Source organism: Rhea pennata, chromosome 15, assembly GCF_028389875.1.
Source record: "Rhea pennata isolate bPtePen1 chromosome 15, bPtePen1.pri, whole genome shotgun sequence".
Taxonomy (NCBI): Eukaryota; Metazoa; Chordata; class Aves; order Rheiformes; family Rheidae; genus Rhea; species Rhea pennata.
The window spans coordinates 19,174,525-19,194,329 of NC_084677.1; the positions used below are offsets into that span (position 1 = coordinate 19,174,525).

A 19,805-nucleotide genomic window follows, 5' to 3' on the forward strand; every position below is an offset into this window, starting at 1 on the left:
AAAGCATCTTATGTCTCTCTGCTTGAATGGCTATTTGAGTTCCCACACAGCTGGGTTTGTTGGAAGTGATGATGGCAGTGTTGTCTGTTGGTGAGAGTAGATGCCAAGTTTTTGTTCTCAGCTTTCCTGGTGTTTTACTGCCTGAGCGTAAGCAAATTGCTCTATTGTGCCTTGTGGCACAATGTTTTCACTGTGTTTTCACTGTTGCAAAATCAGAGGTCTTTGTAAAGATAACTCTTAGCTTGGTTGCATGTTTTGAGTGTAGAACTGGTGGAAGGGAGAATCAGTTACTTGTTTCTTATTCAGCTGTCACACAGGATGAAACACTGTCACTTTATAGGAACTGTCCTAGTTTGTGAGGGAGACTTCTCCGTGGATTTATTTTGTTCGGTAAGGGAAGGATCCCTTTTGTCAGGGAGAAAGGAAGTGAGGAGTCAAACAGAAAAAGTCTGGGACAATTCTTGTATGAACTGGATTCCACTGTCTTTAGCAAGTTTCCTAACCACCTTTCATCTGCACTGTCACCACTGCGGTTGATTTTACTTGCTTGCTTAGCTCATGATGTACCAGGAGTAGATTATTTCCGTACTGCGCCTACTTGCGCACGTTACTGGTCGTCTAGAATAGCTGGTCGCAAGCTGCTGGTTGCTCACTTTTGCCAACAGGAACCAACTGACAAATGAGAATCTGGGAGTAGCACAAGGACTTTCTGAGAAGGTGCTCCCTAAATTTGGCTCTTTATTACTCATATCTCTTATTTACTTTAGATATTTTCTGGCTGCAGATGACTGTAAATTACCCCTATTTTTCCTCTCCTCATCCCAGTCAAATCAGGGACAAACACATTTTATCACCAAAGTTAACAACTCAGCCTTGGAAGGTCAGTGGTGAGGGATGAGTTCAGTACGCCTCCGAGTTTGCTGGGTACTTACTGTTCAAAGTAATAAGAAATCTAGTGCTGAAGAATTGAGGCGTCATTTCCTCCTTTTCCCAGTATAATGTAGCAAGTCTGCCGTTCACTTCATACATGAAAGATAATCATACGTTGTTTCTGAGGCAAAGCTGCTTCTGGAAGAATTGTTCCAGATGTTAAAGACACTTTAAAGCATTGATTGTCCTGGAACGATTGGGCAGGTATGCGAATGAAAGCTCTGCTTCGCCAAGTGGCAGAACGTTAGTTTCTAAATAACCTAATTACTTTCTGGTTTTAAAGCAATGGTGACTAAAACGAATGCAGCCTTTGGCTGCGGAGGTCCGCGAGCTGCTGACCGCCACGAGGCCAAAGCCGACGGGCTGTTCTGGGCCCTGCATGCGTGGTATTTCTGATGCCTCTGGTTCTGATCACTGGCAAAATCACAAAGCTTCAGCCCATGGATTTCTGAAGCACTGGTCAGGAAGCAGTAGTGAAAGTCTGCGTTGCTTTTAAATTTGCGCTGAAGCATGGCTCTACAGGATTTGTTAACTTACTCATGATTGAACATTTTTGAGTACTCCATGAATATCTACCAAACTTACCCAATTCTCACCTTTCTGAATAGCTAGGGAAACTGGTAACTCTGGCTCCTCAGATTATTTAATTATTTAAAATCTCTAATTAAAAGAAAGTGTTTAAGTTTCTTGTTCTTGTGATGACCAAGTAAAATTGGAAAATGTGGTCTGTAAAAGTTCAGATGTTGGAACACCAGAATAAAAGTCAAATTTTTATTTTAAGTTGCCATTACTTCTTGGAGTGAATCACCAAATTTGAAAACTCCTGAATCAAGTTCTATAAAATATTCTAGCTAATAATTATAATTGTAAATGCAGCAGTATTAGACCAACTATATACCAGTAACTGAGGGTCTGACTTTTTCAAAAGAATTTTGAACACTGAAGTTTCTTGCAAAGGAGAAGTGAGTAGTAACAATGAAGACTAATTCAAGAAGTTATTTTCATTTTCCCCCTGAGTTAACCTGAGTAATAAGAAGTAAAAGTTCATTCTCTCATAAGTGTCCTGTGGAGTAAATGGAATAAACCAAAAGAGGGGTTTGATAGGTTTGATTTTCCTTTTCCTTCTGTGACATTTGGACTGGCACAATGAATCTAATGCGATTTGATCTACAAAAAAAAAAAAAAAAAAAAAAAAAGTAAAATTCCCCCCCACCACACACACAAAAAAATGTCTATGAGTAATTTTAAGATAGTTTCCTGTGGTGTAAATGATCAGACAAAAAGATCGCAGAGCATGGCCCACATTCATTTATCACTGAAATTCTTGAAACTGGAGATTTGAGGCTATCTAATCCATTATGTAGAAGAAAAACTCATGTCATAGAAATGAGTTGCAATTTCAATGCCTAAGGACTTAATGCTCTAAACAGTAAGTAGAGATAAATCTGTGAAGCCCATACGAAAGGAATTTGTTGCTGTTTGTGTTTGTGGGGCAGTGATGGTGTATCAAGAGGCAACGTTTAGTACTCTGAATATTCCTGTGCAATGATTTCAGAAAAGGAGCTTACAATAAAATCCCAGAAAAAGTAAGTGGTGCAAGAAAGATCTTGCACAGCGCAGGGGCCTATCACCCCTTGTCTTGTTTGTGGCGCTTTTTAGTAACCAGATTCGCTTACTGCATTATCGCATGTGATGGTCTGGCTTCGGGGAGGAAGGGACCCAGGGCAAGCCGTCCCGTGACAGCGCTGCGCAGGAGCACTGTGCGCGCCGAGAGCTTTGCAGCCGCGGGGCAGCGCGGAGCCCTCCCGGCCTGGCTGCCCCCAGGGCGTCGCTCCCCTGCCGAGGGGGTGCTGGGAGCTGCCTGCCCACTGCCACGTAGCCAGCGACTGCAAGCTGGGACTAGTGCCCAGAACATCATGTTCCAGCCTCATGATTTAACCACACTATCATGTTTCCTCTTGAAGTTTTGCAAAGCTACTTCAGTAAAACAGATCTTCAGTGTGGTTATGAGGGGCACTGAGCCTCCTGGGAGTGCCAGGGTCCAAAATAAACCAAAAGCCAAGTGGGTTAATTGCTTTGGTTTAAGTCCTGCTGGGAGCCTGGTTATAGTAAGCACACACAAACCATGACCTGTCAAGTGAAAGAGCAAGGCTGGGGCGAGCAGCACCTGCCTCACCTGTCCCTTCAGAGAAGTCTGCATCTTACCTTGCTGCATGCTGCTGCTGTCAGCCTTCTACCTGCACTAAACTTCACCCACTGCCAACAGGAAACTCACTGAAGGTAGCTTTTTTTTTTCTTTTCCCCCAAGAATGGTACTGTTCAATGCCTTGGCCCTTCCTCCGTGCACCTGAATCTTTATTGGAGTCTGGAGTATTCATCTCTGACGCATATTAACGGACGTGCCCATGTGCAGCAAGAGCGTTAACAAATCCTGAGCACAGAATACACACAGAGCGCAAGGGCTCCGGGAAGCAGAGGAACTGTTTTCTTTTTATATATATATATGTATTTTTTTTCTCTCTGTTTATGTTGTGATCATTCAGAGGTGAAAACGCAGTAGTAGTCTGGGACCCAACAGTTCTTGTTCAGCCCGTGAAGCAGCACAATTGCAGCACAAACCTTGGTGACTTTTAGCATCTAACAGGCCATGGCAATATACGTGCTCTTGTGTCTCGAGGGCCTCCTAGTCTACTCTCAAAGCTACCTGCCTTGAAATGCTTCTTTTCTTGTTCTCCTGTTTAACAGCGTCCTGCTACTGCTGCTACAGCACTGGTTCTGATCGCCTGGCCATACACCTAGAGGCATGATGCTTTCATAGCTGCTCTCTGCCCTGCATTTCTTGCTGGGAAGTGCTTTCCACCTACAAGTAAGCAAAACTACTTGTTAAAAAGAATTAGTGATTTGTGATTACATAGCAAGCGGTATTGATTTACACAAGCTCTATATACTGAAGGCATATACTGACGCTGATGCTGGCTCCATGAGATTTATTACAGGTTTATTAGACAGAGCCTCTTCACAGTGAATGCTTTACGTTGGGGTGGGGAGGATAGTGAGAGCTTCTTAGTTCCTTCCTGTTTTTGATAGAGTAGAACATTGCTCAGTTAATGAAGCACAGCGGTAGCAGGTCTGCCATCAGCGGCCATTAGGAGGTAACGGGGTGCAGCGCTCACTCAGCTTCTGCATCGCTCTCCGAGTCAAGGACATCCAGAGGCTGAACACGCAGTGAGTCATAGTTAGGTGGGGGGGTGCCAGGCTCCGGGGGCAGCACCTCACTGAGATGCATTTCACTTCTGGGAATGGGACTGGTGTCTTCATGCTGGAACCCAAAGTTCGTGTGAGCTTCCACCAGCTCCGACACCGTGGGAGGTGCATCTGGGTACCGGGCCTGGGCTCGTTTCTGCTTCAGGCCCTTGCACCAGCTGATGATGTTGATAATGGTGATCCACAGAGAGTCGATGATGATCTCTCCAAACTCGATGAGACACAGCACGGAGCCCCCCATCCAGAACCCAAACTGGCCTCCCAGGCTTGACAGCAGCCAAACGATCTGCAAATAGGAAAGGCAGACAGTGAGGTAACGCAGACCTGGTCTGTTCTCTAAGAAGCCCGAGCCACCGACTGTGTTGATGCGGGGCTGGGGCAGCACAGGTACCGACATGACCTAGCGTTTCTGCCGAGTCCCTCGTTTTGCAGGTGCTAATCTGTAAAGGTTGCATGCTCCGGTGAGGATGTCTGAGACCGCTTCTTGGACTGACAACGGGGAAAAGAGGTGGGAGGGATAATGAACAAGGGGCTAAGAACTAGCTGATGAAGGCTACTTCTGCACCCTCTCCTACGCAGAGGAGAGGTGGAGCAGCAGCACAGAGTTACTCAACATCGTCCCCGCGAAGGGTGTCTCCAGATGATCTAACTAGTCGCTCTGAGAAGCTGATGACCCTGCCTAGCCGTGCACGTGTGACTTGTTTCAGCATGTGCCTGCTGGGTGTTTTGGGGTGGCAATGTGTTGTGGAGTCACGCAGGAAGAACATCTAATCTTGCACTCACGGTGGTGGCAGCAGACTCCGAGATTGTTCGGTAGTTGTACTCCTGGAAGTAAATGTTCAGCTTGATGATTCCGTTTCTGTAGGAAACAAAAAAAATGACTTAAGAATAAATTCAAGCTATAAATGTCCCATGTATGTACTTAAATGCTTGTAGGCTGGGAAGAGCTGTAAGGGACAGTTCATAACAGGCAGAAGTTTAGGTGGAAATGGTTATGTGGAAGAAGTGGAAAAACAAACAAACAAACAAAATAACAACATCCCCCCCCCAGCTGGAAAACACACCCTGGAACGAGAACTTGTTCTCAAGTACTTCATAGCCTGATTCCCCCTAAGAAAGACTTGTGCATCTGGAAGCTTCTTTGGAGGTTTTTGCTCTGTGTTTTCCTGCTGGCCTCAGTCGGGCATCGCCTCTCCCTTCCCACCCTGCTTCCCGCATCCTCGCGCGCAGACAGAGCGGCTGCGACGCCCGTGACTGCTCCGAGCAAACACGCGAGTCCTGTTTAACCATTTTGCTCTGCACTCTGTCCTGGAAGCAGAGTATGTTGGAGAGATTTCGGGGGATGTGCTCGCCAGGAGGAATTTGAGTATATATTTTTTTTTTTAAGAGCCTGGCATAAGGGAAGTGCTGAATTAGAGCTTTGTAGCTTTCCAGAGATCATTTTGTAATAAATGGCTTAATATTAGGCTTCTAACATTAGCCTTTTGTGCTAACATTAGGCTTCTAAACCTCCAGGTGAACTGCCTCGCAGCGGGATTCACGGGAGCTGTCTGTGCTTCTCTAAATCCGGCTGCTTCTCATTGCCTAGATTTCTCAGTGCCTAAATTTAGCACGGAAATATAAACATTTTGGCCATTGTCTCTTCTTACAGTCCTGTCCTGCCGTCTGTTTCTGCCTTATTCTCTTATACGCGCTTCTGACAATATTACTCTAAGGTCAGAAAACTCCCATAGGAGCTTTGTTCCTGTTTGTTCTGTTTGTTCCAGAACCTGGTCTTTCTCACAGACACTGTCTCTCTTGCTCCAAGTGCTTTTACTTTCGTATAGCTCCCCTGGCAGCACTGCTGTTCTGCTGATCCCGCTCGCGTCTGCCGCGTAACCTGCAGTCAGCCTCTCGCTAACGCTCCAGTTAGCGCAGGACCAGAGAACTGGTTTCGGTGTTCGGCCCTGCGCTGGGCCAGCACACCTCGTTCTGGGGACCTAGGTCTGGACGAGCTGATTACCGTAGAGGAGCTCAGGATTACAGATCCTGACTTCATTTCTCACTGATACTCTACCTGGCCTTCGTGTTAACTGCACCTGGGTTAAAACAGCACCCTCCACATTGCAGGGGGTTTAGCACTTGCAACCAATATTTATGAAACTGTATCCTGTTTCTCTATTTTTCCCTTTGGGGAGGAAGCCTCTTTTCCCCATGTTTCAGGGTTTATGTTATCAGTTGTCAATTTTGTTGGCACTGCATCCAGCCTATTGCTGCTGCTGCTGCTGGCACGTTCAGAGATGTAAGTATAAAAGCATGAACGTTGTAGCGCAGGAGCTGAACGCTGGAAGTTCATGGATTTCATAGCTTTAGAGCCTCCAAACTCCTATACGCAACCGACAGGAGGTGTGGTGTTAATGCTCGTTTTAGTTTAACTGCACATTTGGGTTTTGTCTTACCTAGTTTGCTACTATGGAGAATACAGAATATGCACGAAGTGCATTTCAGATTTACTTTATGCATCTTCCAGGAAAGCAGGCGGCAAGTCTTGCTCCCTCTTCTACATGAGCACATGTGTGCTCTGGCTGATAGCCAAGGTTCATGTTAATCTAATGTTAACAGGCTCATTAGAGAAGATAAAGTGGTTGTTCCTTTCACTTACCTGTCCAGGGTCACATTTGTTGACAGATCCCTTTCATAAGACAAAATATGGAAAATCCAATCCTAGGAAAAAAAAGATTTATTCAGAACTGAGAAGCATCATCCCCCCAGGAATAAAAGATCTGTGCTGAATATTCTTTTTTAACGCAGCTCTATTGGATTAACACTCCCACTCTGCGGCTTGTCTGAGGGTTGCAACTGGCACGCATGCTGCCTCGACGTGCTCTGTGCTGGCATTCGCTGCGGATGGCAAGTGCAGAACAACGCTGCAGCTGCGTTTCCCACCAGTGCAGTGAATCTGTAAGTCACTCATGCTCATTTACCCACTTGTAGCTCCTACGTTTGGCAACTTGTAGGTGCCTTTGGCCAAGCACGCTGTCGCTATGGCTGCACGCGCGCTGTGACAGCAGAGACATGCTGGCTGTAGTTTTACCAATTCAGGTATTAAAGACTAAGTTTTTATGTAAGGGATATGTGTGAAGTCATGGTGCTAGGATAAGTCAGATCACAATGCCTGTTTAAAATCTCCTTTGGAGTTGATTACAGCCAGCGAAGTCATGAGACCTACTGTACCTAGCAGGAGATGATACGGGAACGCTGCACAGATGAGGATGTCAAACCTTTATCTATGATGCTGTGAGCGTATGGTGTGGCAAGCACTTAGCAAGAGAGAAGGGAGTCATGCAAGCAGTCCTGTAACGTGTACGGGTAAAGAAAAAGTGAGACTGCATGTGTGGCTTTGACACTGCCTAATCTTTAGCATTTAATGAGCGATCCAAATGGAGTATTCATTTTCTCTTTAACGAGTCCATGAGATCTTATCGCATCTTATCTGCCCCAGACTATGCTTGTATGCACAAAGGTGGCTGTTTCTGGTTGCTCTCTGCTCCTGAAAGAGCATGAAATCAGGCAGGCGCCATACTCCTCCTCAAGCAGCTGTCCCGGTAAGCGGATTAAACAGCATTCTGCAGAGTGTGAATGAGGCAACAAGCACACGCTGCATTGCCAATGCAACCAGGAAGCTAAGCACTAGTGCTCTATATTTCGGCCAGCAAGCTCGTATAAAGCAAGCCTATACCATGCCTATTCCATGTTAGCATTACATGGGAACGTGATTACTCATCTTTGGGTCGTTAACTGTGTTTAATGCAGGACCAGAAAAAAAAAGCGTCAGCGTTGGGGGGATGCCACTCCTTGTTTCTGTTTTACACGCTGCAGCTAGTCTTGTATGCTGAAAATGTGTAATTTAGCAAAGAGGTGTTTGCTACCTGAACATTAACTCTAAAAATACCAAGTGATTCACCGCGTTAAGAACATCTAATTATTAATGAATGTTTTAAAACAGGAAATTGGTGTTACCTCTGAAGCTTCAGACGGCCAATCTGCCATAGAGATGGTCATTTTATATTGCGTGTCACTGGAAAGCAGAAAGAGGAACATCAATCAATACAAAATCTCCCCTTCTCCAAAGTCACTGGAACTTCAGTTGTTTCAGAGAAGCAACCCCAAAAGATTTGCTGCAGTTTTATACAGGTCAGGATTGATGGGAGACCAAATGCCGGATTCCCTCCACCTTTAGAGCTGCCATAAATAGTTTGTGTACTTACTTGCATGTTTCCTTACAAGAGTCAATACAAAACTGTCTGTCTCTTATACTTGATCTTAGTGATGAATAGCAATATGCTGTTTGAAAACAAAAGATCAAACATCTGTTTAGATGAGAACCCAGCTTATCTGGATAATATTATTTGTATTTAATAAAAGAAATATTTTAAGTATGAGCCTGCTGCGCAAGCTTGCTTTCTTCCCCTCTGGCCTTCTTCTCCTTGAACAATCGGGCAAAAGGATTGGACAATTTAATACTTTTCTGCAGTTGGCTTTTACAAAGAATCAGTATTTCAGGTACCACCTTTGCCAGCTCCAGGAGTATGATGGTCTTTTGCTATATCAGAGTATTGCAATGCAGCTGGCATTTTACCTTCCTTTTTCTGTAAGTTGCTGTCGCAAGAGGGCAAGACCTCTCAAATGGTCTGTCCAGAGCAAACACGACCGACTGCTGTTGGACTCTGTGTTTCCTTACAAGAGTCAGTTGTGCCTACTTACATAGGGATGGGCAAGTTTATTTCAGGACTTGAACTTTTCATGTTTGGTGACCTGAAGTATTAAACATTTCTTTCTTGCTTTTTTTTTTTTTTTTTTTTTTTTTTTTTTTTTTTTTGGTGTCAAGAAGTTCTCACTATCTTCCACAGTGCTCGAGCCAGCTTGAGCCAGTCTGTCTTTCTGGGAGAAACCTGAACCAAGCCAGTATGGAAGCTGAGATCCCTGAGCCTTTGGTCAGCACCAAGAATTCTCCTAGTCTTGCTGACACTGACCCTAACAACCAAGGGAAGAATTTATATAAGCAAAGGCAAATCACCTGTTGCACTTGCAATACCGATAAAACATGCTCCCTCCCTTCCTGTGTGCCAGTACCCTTGGGAAGGCTGTGTAATTAGTTTTGTTCATGTTCTTACCCCAACCTGGGTTATCTTCATTATTGCAATAATTTACCCCTTCAGGTAAAGGAAACATATAGTGACCACATCCACAGTTTTCAACCATGCGATTTTGGAAACAAGAGCGCAGACAAGCCTGAAAAAAGGGAACAGGGAGCTGCTTAGAACTGGGATATACTCTCATGGTGATCTCTGTGTTGCACTGTGTTGCTGATGTCTATCTACTCTGAGACTTGAGTCTGTTCCTAGACATGTTCCTCTCTGCACTGAAGAGATGGGTTTTTTTGTAGGTACACATTGGGAGGAAACTCAGTGCTCAGGGAGCCATTCTGCAAGGTGTGCTACACTGCATGACTTGCTGCTGCGCTGCTGCAGATGGAAGAGTGAGCATAAAGCAAGCAACTTCTTCCGTCAGCTTACACATGTGCATCTCTAAATGCCTTTAGAGGCTATGGAAATCAGTCCAAATGACACTGGGTTTACAATCTGTGATTTCAATGGACAGATGATGGAGGTAAATAAGCCAAGATGTTTACAGTTGCACTGCAATTACTTTTTTCTTTACATTGCATTTTTACTACTGCTCCTCCAAATTTCAAAGTATAATGTAATTGTGAGCTAACTGTGGGTAATTCACCTTACAAAGTCACAGAGAACTATACAACCTCCTCCCAGTCACACAAGAAATGCTCATTTCTTAATTATTTTAGGGTTTTAGGGTTTCAGGGAAGTTGTATGGAGTTTCCAAAAAAAAAAAAAAATTTCTATAAAGTTCTATTATATCCATAGACACTGCTGTTGTTTCCAGGCTTTATATGACATATTGACAAAGGGCTGGTTTCCACTTTAAAAGGTAAGACTTTAAAAATACTTCAACAAAAAGAGCAGGTTTTAGAAATCTAGACTATCTTATCTGTGCATCTGTTTCTCTGTGAAAGGATTAAGGCTGCAACTTCAACAGCATATGATTCTGCGCTGTAACATTACCATTAGCTCAGTGAGGCATGAAGTTAATCATCAGATATTGGAGTGGGATCTTTGATGAAACAATGCACAAAGCAATAACAAAGTCTATGAAAGATAATTAAATTTAACAGTGTCAGTTGGGTGGAAAAATCAGAAGTTCTGTGCACTATGAAATGCTTATAGAATTCACTAAAATCGAAGAGTGATGAAAAGGTTTGATTTTGTTGAGAGGTCTCTGAAGTGACATAAATTATGTGGACATAAAACCTGAGTCAGCATTCAGCAACTTCTAAGTAATAATGCAATCATTTCAAGTATTTGCTTAAATATTATACAAGCATCTCAAAATGTAGAGTAAAGTGGTCCAGTTGTTATGATTATATAAAGGCAGAAATACAAAATACTTGGCAGACAAAAGCCTTCACCTTGTCTGAGATTTATTCTTCAGTCGCTTGTAAATAACCCCAACAGGTTTTGATTTTTTTTTTTATTGCCAGATCTCACCCTTAAGAAACTTGTCTCCATTATGTTAAAGCCTCTGTTACAAATTAACCAGTGCTTAATGTCTACGCTGTATTTTTATTACAGATTCAAGGCTTACAAACACTCAATTTTCTCATCCCAGTTTTGAAGGGAAGAAAATACAAAGGTAAGTCTTCATCCCATATCCAAAATAAGCATGCATTTTCAGTGTTAAAGAAAAAAGACTTATTTCTCTTAAAGAGAAAAGGATTACAAAAGAACTGAAGTATTCAGGTGAGAAATACCTTCTCTATATTTATCTCCTGTCAGAGCAGTAGCAATATTGCTTGTGTACACAAAATGTAAGCTTCTTTGCACATTAGAGCAATACCATGGTTAAAACAAGGAGCATGAGAGTTATCCAGAGAGCTTTCATCCTCCCAGAGCATCCAGGGCAGCAGGAAACATCCCATTTAATGAAAAGCTGCCACATAAAGTCTCAGAAAAAGTTTCCTAGAATTGCAGTAACTGTTGCCACTGTAGGAAGGCTCCTGAGATTATTCCACACTGAATAGCTTTGCTATTACAATTATAGCAGCACATGAAGCTATGTTGACTGCTCAATAATCCCTTGAATTTAAAGAAATTCCCCTGATGAACACAGGTAATGATTAAATGTCTACCTCTTACCAGCTGATCAACCTATAATTAAGATTTCAGCCAATCCCTGATATTATAGAAGTTAAACATATTCTCACAGCTGAAGAAGAAATTCATTGCCGTAGTGACATAGTATCATCAGTTACTCTTTTAAAGGAACCCTGAAAGGGCAAAAACTGATCTGCAGCCTATTGCTGTGCAGGTGGGCAAGAGTGCAGAAAAGTGTAAAACTAAAAATACACGTGCTCCCATTTGGGAGTGTGTCGGATCCTTCCCGCTGCATCTGAAGTTGCTTTGCAGATCCCAGGTACAGACCAGGAGCGCTTCACGCTAAGCTCACGCACTGGAAGAAACAACGTTCTACTTCTTCTAAGATACTAAGAAACGGCTATCAGCCAAAACTGGTAAAAGTTTCAGTATGTCCCCAACACTCTCAGGTCTGCCTTTCTGGACACCTAATCCTAGCTCTAAAATAGTCCACAATATCTCCTAGGGAAACCAGCGCAGAGAGGATATGGGGAGCCAGGCTTGATGAGTGCAACAGATCTGACTAGTTATGTTTAAGTTTTTAGCCTCTTAGCTGAAGCAGTAACTGATCAATGCATGATAATAAATCAGGTTGCTCAGTAAGCCAGAAGAAGGGCAAGCAAAGTTGAAGAACGCATTGGGGGAACAGAAATGGATGCTTTAAACAGGGGGACTGGGTTCACCCTGTTGTTGCTTTACTTTGTTTTTCAGGATGAACGAGAACCTGCAGCTTTGGGGAGCTAAATTCTGAGGAAACAGTGTGCAAGAAAAGGACCAGCATTAAATACTGATCATATGTACAGGAAAGGTAAAAATGTCTGCAAATTAGCACTTTGCTGGTATGTCATGTGTACTGGGATTCCACGCAATAACAGAAATTCGGGAGATTGCTGTGTTATAGATTTTGAGAAAACTACAGAAAAGGCCATCTTCATCCCTTTCCAAATGAAACAAAATTGCATACCTGCATAAAGGAAAAATAACTATTGATACCCATTCTTTGCATACCGAGCAGTTTCGATGGGAGAATGAAGACTGAATATTACACCGAACAGTGCTGTCTGCCAAAGCAATATTCCTCATTTTGATGTAAGTTTTGTTACTCATTTCATTAGGTTTTGATCCTGCAACGTACAGGTATTTCCACTGGATTCAGTGGAAATGCATCCAAATCTGAGGCTACTGAGTGTTCAGACTCAGGTGTTCAGGCATTGCCAGAAAAAAAAAGGTTCCTGGGCTTACGTTGTGTGCGCTACTTTGTTTGTTGATCCTCTAGTAATATTGTGTGCTAATAATAAATTTAGCTGCTTTGAAGGTTTTTCCTGAACAGCGTTATTTGATTTGAAAACATGTTTTTACCTGTATGGAGTAGGAAGTATTATATTCACTATACAGGTTTTTTACTGGGACATCAGACCCATTCATAGTGCAGTCACTGTAGGGATAGCCCATTCGTTCCAGCTCATCCTGAAAGAAAATCAAAACAGCAAACTTAGGTATGTTTAAGTTATATCTCCTCCCTGTGTCCTTGATGCTAGTTGGCCAGAGGTTCTGTAACTCCTCTATTCTCTGCTGTCTTTGGGAAAAAAATCAAAGAATCATAGAAGGCAGAGCTGAAAAATGCCTGAAAAGATACAGCTCTTCCACCAGGCCAGATCAAGAAGCTATAACATAGATGATTGTATTCAAAGACACAGTATTTAAACAGAGTTGCAGCTCTGTCGTGTACGTTTTCTATGGGAGCCATTTCCTACATCCAGCAGAAAAGCCTTTTCATTCTGCTTGCCCGCTCCCAGTGATGCATCTCTTAGAGATGAGTGATGGACTCGGGCTTTCCAGCCTGCTCCTGTCCTGCGCCTGTGCCTTTCTGGCCACTGACAAGTGTCACTGGCCATCTGCGGGGAGCAGTTGTCCTGGCAAAGCCTGCATGAGGAGCAGACAGCAGAAAACATCAATGGCTAACCAAAATATACACCATCTTATTCACGGAATTTGGAAAAGAAATGTGATACATGCTGACTATGTGTCCAGTTCCAGGAAGAAAATGGTGGCAACAGTAACTGTAGTAGAATATCCCAGCTAAAGAAAAATTTGTCTTTTCAGATTGACTGTACCTCTGGGAGAACCTGGGGGTACAGAAAAGGTGCCTCAACCAGAGGTGCCAGCCGTAACTTGGCTCTGGTGTGAAATGTCAACAGCATGTTCCAGCAATGAACATCTGACATACTAGAAGAGGGAACAATTACTTGAGCTCAGCATTTTGGCTTTACTAAAGCACTTTGCCAGGACAGTTGCATAAAAGTCTCCATAAACTGTTCCAGCCCGTAGCTAGCATATGCCTTGATTCTTTTGGTTTGAGCCAGTTCAGCCAAGACTGAAAAACCTGGTTGCAGTCCCATCAGATAACATTATTCTCAGACGATTTGCTCTAGAGGAATGCCACACATACCACTAATACGCCAATAGAGGTTTCCGTCCCAGCCATTGCATAGATGCCCTGATCCTTAAGAAATGGGAAACTCTTCTGTTGATGCAGCATTAGCCTAGCCCCAGCAGCTGATGACAGGTAGGGGATATAGTCTTGCTGGCTGATGTCCAGAATTAACTTCAGCCCTGTGATACCAAACACAATACTCAGAACATGAAATGCAGAATTGTACCAAAACATGAGTCTTTGGAAAAACAATGAGAATATTTTCTTCTCATTGTGCACAGAAATCTCTGTTCCTTGGGGGAAGGTTCTGTCTGTTGTGGTCAATGTTACACGTGCCTAAGTGTGCATGATGGTGAAGGCACAAACGGGGAACATCTGATTGCTCAGACATTCTCTCAGATGTTTTGGCTCTGGGGATGTTTTTTAAACGTCATTATATTTCTACTAACTGTAGTCATATTATTTATTTCTGTGCAACGCATTTCCCTTTTGGGGTTTATCCCCTTCTGGAAAACAGCTATTCCCTGCTGTAGTGCTCTAGAGAACCAGAAATCATAGATCTGTTACATGTAACAAAAATTGCTGTTGAGAGACAGAATAATTCACAGCACTTCTGTTCTTTTAATTCCTTCTTTAGCAGAGCTTCTTCTTACCAAACTCAGCTCCAGGGTTGGAAGAATTCAAAGCCTCCTCATCCATGCCCCAGTTAAAGATGTAGCAGTTCCCATGGTCTGGATGATAGATTTGGGTGAAATTCCTGAAAGAATCATGCATATAAATCTATGACTCTTAGGGAAAACTACAAGGTTATAAAATAATGGCTCTAGTGGGATGAGGTTTTGGCAGCTTAGTCTGGGATTCACTTTAAATTGCTTAACTTGTTAAACACCTACATTAAAGATTTCAGCTAATAAAATTTCAACCAATCTTCTGTTGAAAAACAGAGAAACAGGGGAATGCCATGTTCTGAGACGCAGCCACAGAGGGTAACGCTTTGCCACAATGCAAAGGAATAGTCTGTCACACAGGTGGAAAAAAAAGGGTTAACTGCTTGATCTGAGCTACAGAACAGAGTTGGTTGGTTCTGTATCTAGTTCTTTGAGAATAATTGTGTTACATTCTTTAAAAAAGTGCTATTGCTTGCAAAACTTTCTGCAGTCTGGGTTGCTGTTTTGCACTCAAGTTTCTCAAAACTGGATATATAAATTTGCCATTACAAGAAACAGTGATGGATTACATGCATTTCCCAGAGCCTTGTGTAAAACATGATGGTGTAACTGAGGGCTGCGCTTCCATGCAAGTGACACAGTGACTCAAAACCCGAGCTGGCAGCTGGTCATCACTAAATATTCAGCCAAGGTCTCATTGGTGGTGTTAGTCTCAATAGGTCGTAAGCAAAGTGGCCCATCCAAAATTAAAATCGGTTGTCTTATTTCTGGGTCTTGCTCCGATGTGCAGAGCAAGGGCCGTTCTCGTCTGACGGTGTGAGTAACCCGGCCGTAGCTCTCGAAGAGCCGGCCTCGCGGCCAGAGCTTGCTGCCTCGCTCCAAGCTCCCCTTCTCCCCGCCAGATCCCCGCCCCACAGCGCAGCGAAAGGCCAGCCGGGGGGTGAGGGACCGCGGCAGCCAGCGGCGTGCCGGGTGGGGCGTCCTGCGCCGAAAGGGCAGGAGCACGTGCCCTCGTGGAGAAGTGTGTCTCTGGCGTGTTTGGCACAGCTTCCCCTTGGAAAGAGAGGAGAAACTTGCCCCAAACTCTTACTGAAGGAAGGCACAGATCAGTCACGGACACCAGGTTTCCTGACACTTTGTTCATTAATGGCTGTTCATTGCTGTCAGAAAAGCAAAATAAACATAAGCACGACTTCAACTATTTCAGGGCTTTTCTTCACAGGCAAAGGCATCAACAACGCACAGATTCTCCGTTTAAGCTACAGAGATAAAACTACAATATATATCGGGGCAAGTTCTCAGGTAAGAGCCCCATGGAAAAAAATCTGTTATTTTTAAGCCAACAACTCATCTTCTGACAGCAACAGCAGTGCATAAATCTGCATTACATGAGACATTTTTAGTTAATGCAAATGGGAAAAATAAAATTAAGAAGATCAGAGGCCACCCATGTAGGTACAAAATACACATAATTCCTGCAGACTTCGAGGGCTGTCAGTACTAGCTAAACAACTGCTGACCCTGCAGTCCTTTAATATATTAGATTTACATGTCTTCTGTAGCATGTCTACCAATTAATAAGGAAAGGAGTTAATAAAATTTTGCCAGCAAATTCATTTGTCATTCTAGACACTCTCTCTCTAATTCAGAGTAAGTCTGGCAAAACTTGTGAATTTATGTGCTGACTGTGAACTGTTTTCTAATAAATACAGACATCTACAGTAAGACTCTCATCAGAATTTCACCAATAAAGTTTTCTTACTGGCATGTAAGAGCCAATGGGCATTAGCATTTTAAGCAGGGAAAAGTGAAGAGGCTCAAGCTGGTTAAGATGCAACTTGAATCTGCTTCCAGAAGTAAACCAGAACTAGCTGGTAGTAGCACATGGAGGCAAGCAGAGGTTATACAAGTCCACTCAGAAACCAGATAGAGCTTAGGTAGCTTTTCTATCTAAAATTAACCAGAAGTCTAAAACTTAAGGCAGCTCTACGCCAAAATGCACCATTTCAACAAGAACCACCTCCAGAAACCCTCTGGAAAATGTTGCTAGATTTAAGAACAAGCAGAAATATTTTTATCCACTGATAAACACCTTAAAAAGGAAAAAAAATGCTGCCATGCCTTTAGCTGTAGCATTCCTGACGTAACAGGAAAAGGCAAGCAGTTCAGTATACACGTACTTGTAGTTGCAGGGTTCGGCCCCGTAGAGACACGCGAGGATCATGTCCTCCGCTTGGTAGCCCATCCTAATTCTCTCCTGCAGCGGGACTTTGGAGAGGATGCTCGTGGACTGCAGAATGTACCACTCCGTCACCGCCTGCGCCGCGCTGGTGAAGTTCCTGTAGATGCAGTCGTTGGAGCCCTGATGGCTGCACTGGAGAAACACAAGAGTTAGGTCTTAGACGGTGACCTGGCTTCAAGAGAAGACAACAGGAAAACAAAAAGGAAGGAACAAGGAGCGCTTCCTTTCCTGCCGCGGGTTCAGTGTGACGTGACGCCAGCCCTGCCTGCTCGCTCTTGTGGAACGGAGAAGATGTAAGACCAGAAAGGTACTGTCAAATCCTGTGCTCAACAGTCTGGTCCCTTCTCCAGGGAAGCGTGCGATTCCCCAGCTGGACAGATTCTCTATCAGTCCCAGCGGTTAGTCCCACAAGCTGAGGGAAAATGTCTTGTTTTGGTCAACTCTTCCGGGCTGTACCGGTGTCTCAGCTCCCAAGGTCTTGGCCCGGATCATCTGCATCTGCCCGGATCAGACAGCATCCCTGAAGTTCCCTGTTATGGTTAGGGCACGATCCTGCTGCAGGCCCCACACGCAGAATCCCAGCAGCGTATGTCATTTAGCAGATGTCTTGGTGTGCAACCTACAGCAGGATCAGGACCCTCCCCCCCACTCCCCCCCAGCTGAAATTTTAAAAACCATTTAAAAAAAACACCTGTCCTGCCTTGCTCAACCTCTCCTCCCCCCAGCCCTGGAGCCTTGAAATAAGACACCAGAACTCGCAGACGGCCCATGAGTTGCATGTCCCTTGGAACATGGTGCCCAGAGGCACCAGCAGGAGTAACTCCCTCAGCTGGGTTATCTGTGTGTGCCAGCTCGAGCAGGAAGCGCGTATGGAGCTACCGTGCTCCTCGGGCAACTGCCCTGCGACAGTAAGGCTCTTCTTGCAGGGCTGTGAAGAGCCTTGCCTTCGGCCAGCGCCGCGGCGCTGATGCCCGAGCAGGCAGCCGGGTCCGAAGAGACACCTCGAGGCCTGACCTCCAGCGCGCCCTGCCTGTCCTTCCTCCCTTCCCTCTTGCTGCTTTTTGCGAGACGTTTCTGCTGCTCTAGTTACCACGGGACCCTCACTTACCAGTTTCACTGCCAGTTTGTACTTTTTTTCTTCTGACGTTCTGTTGGACGGGACAGGAAAAGTAGCGGTTTGGTTGCCTGGGCCAGTCTGGTTGGTCTCAAAGACATCCACAATGACAGGGTGATCTCTGTCATGCTCGTCAATGAGGACTAGAGGTATCTGGTTCCACAGCCTCAGGTCCAGCGTCTCGGAGATGTTCTCACTGCTGTTCAGCGGCAGCGGCAGGGTGGTGTCCCCTTGCGCGGGCTGCAGGATCCTTTCCAGAGCTGCCTCAATGAGCTTGTCCAATTCTTTCAGGAGATGCTTCACTTCTGAGTATCTGCAGGACAGAGTGGTTACCAGGCCGTGCAATGGTGGTAGCAGCACGAAACACAGTGTGTCGTTCATCAGGCTGGACCCCAGCTTGCTTCGGAAAGGTTTTCTGGAGAACAAAGGGAGTCTCCGTGCGGAGCACGGCCCGCTTGAAAACGTGTATCCCAGCAGCAAGAACTGGGGCAGCAACCAGACACAAAATTAGCTGGAAGATAAACAGCGAGTGCTGTCCCGATGAACTTGCTGTGCCTCGCAGAACTGACATTGCTGTTTTTCAAACAATTCAATACTAATTTACACAAAATATCTCTAGCAGAGAGAGAGGAAAAAACAAACTTTCCTGTTTATCAACTGTAAGCATCTCATTTTGGACTACACTACTGCACTGATATAAATCTGAACTAACTCTAACAAAATCTGTTACTCCTTTGAAGTTATTCTGGAGTTTTAATACTGTAACTTGGAGCAGATACCAGTGTTTAACTAGCTCTTAATGACTGGCGTATAAGTGATAAGAGATACGTTCATGGTGAGGAAGAAGAAAAGAAAGGAATTGTGGGGAAAGATCAGGAGACTGATCTTGGCTGTGACAAGTTAGCTGAAACTTTAAAGTTTTCTCTGAGCCAAGCAAAGTTTACAGGAAGGCAATAACCATTACTGGATTATCTGATACAATAAGGACAAACAGACAAGCCTGCAGGTACAAAAGCCTTTCTTTGGAAATGAGCCATTCATTTTTATATTGTTCTGATTTGTTTTTTACTGCCAGTTGGTGCCTCAAATGATAATTTTCATTGATGCTCCTAATACGATATGAGACAGGAACCGATCTACAATGCTAGCAACATAATTCAGTGCATTAATGCATGACTGGATAAATTAGGCAAAGGAAAAACTCACTTGAAAGGGTTGGCATTGCAGACTGTGACTGCTGGGAACTTCATAGTCTTAAATCCAATTGAGAGCGATGAAGTGACGTTATAGGAGAGGTAGGTGTTAATGAGGATACCCCATTGCCAGAAGACCAGAGATGCAAAGAGCAAAGTTAAGAAAAACCAGATGAACTTCTTCTTTGGCCCCTCTCTGATGATGCGTTTGGGGCCATGCGTGTTGGTGTTATCACAGTACCAGACCAGCAGCTCTTTGTAGGTGTAGCCAGGGCCTTTCTGGAGACGGTGCAGTGCTCGAATGAAATACTTCTTCAGGTTCATGTTGGTGCCTGTGAACAAGAAAAAAGGTATCAAAGCAGCTATTTTAAGAAGCAGGAGTTTGTATTATGCCAAATATATTTGTATTGTCAACAAAACAAAATTTGAATAATTATATAATAATAGGACTGTAGATTTATAAGCGTGGAGAAATTTAGAGCAGATGTTCTTCAGGGTTACGCCGTACTAGTGAACCAACACGGAGCCCTTAAGTCCTTGAGAAGGTGCAGGCTGGATAGGTCTGCTTTGCAGTTTCTGTCACTTTGTTTTTGGTGCCCCTTCTGCTCCCCTGACAGTTACGTTATTCAGACCAGTTTGAAATTTATGTGCCTACCAGTTACTTACAAAGTGCTTGCTCCCAGGCCGTTTAGATGTTACAATAAATAACA

At 44.0% G+C, this 19,805-nt stretch overlaps 1 protein-coding gene across 1 annotated transcript; it reads right to left on the reverse strand.

The window, feature by feature from the left end:
• Positions 1–3,902: 3,902 nt before the first annotated feature.
• SCNN1B (sodium channel epithelial 1 subunit beta) lies at positions 3,903–19,419 on the reverse strand. The gene is made up of 12 exons (XM_062588158.1): positions 19,109–19,419; positions 17,897–18,215; positions 16,727–16,920; positions 14,532–14,635; positions 13,894–14,057; positions 12,804–12,911; positions 9,348–9,465; positions 8,442–8,517; positions 8,194–8,251; positions 6,836–6,897; positions 4,978–5,053; positions 3,903–4,480 (listed from the first exon to the last, which is right to left on the reverse strand). The coding sequence occupies exons 1-12, from the start codon at positions 19,417–19,419 to the stop codon at positions 4,100–4,102; spliced, it is 1,971 nt and encodes a 656-aa protein (XP_062444142.1). The 3' UTR covers positions 3,903–4,099.
• Between the last annotated feature and the right edge of the window lie 386 nt (positions 19,420–19,805).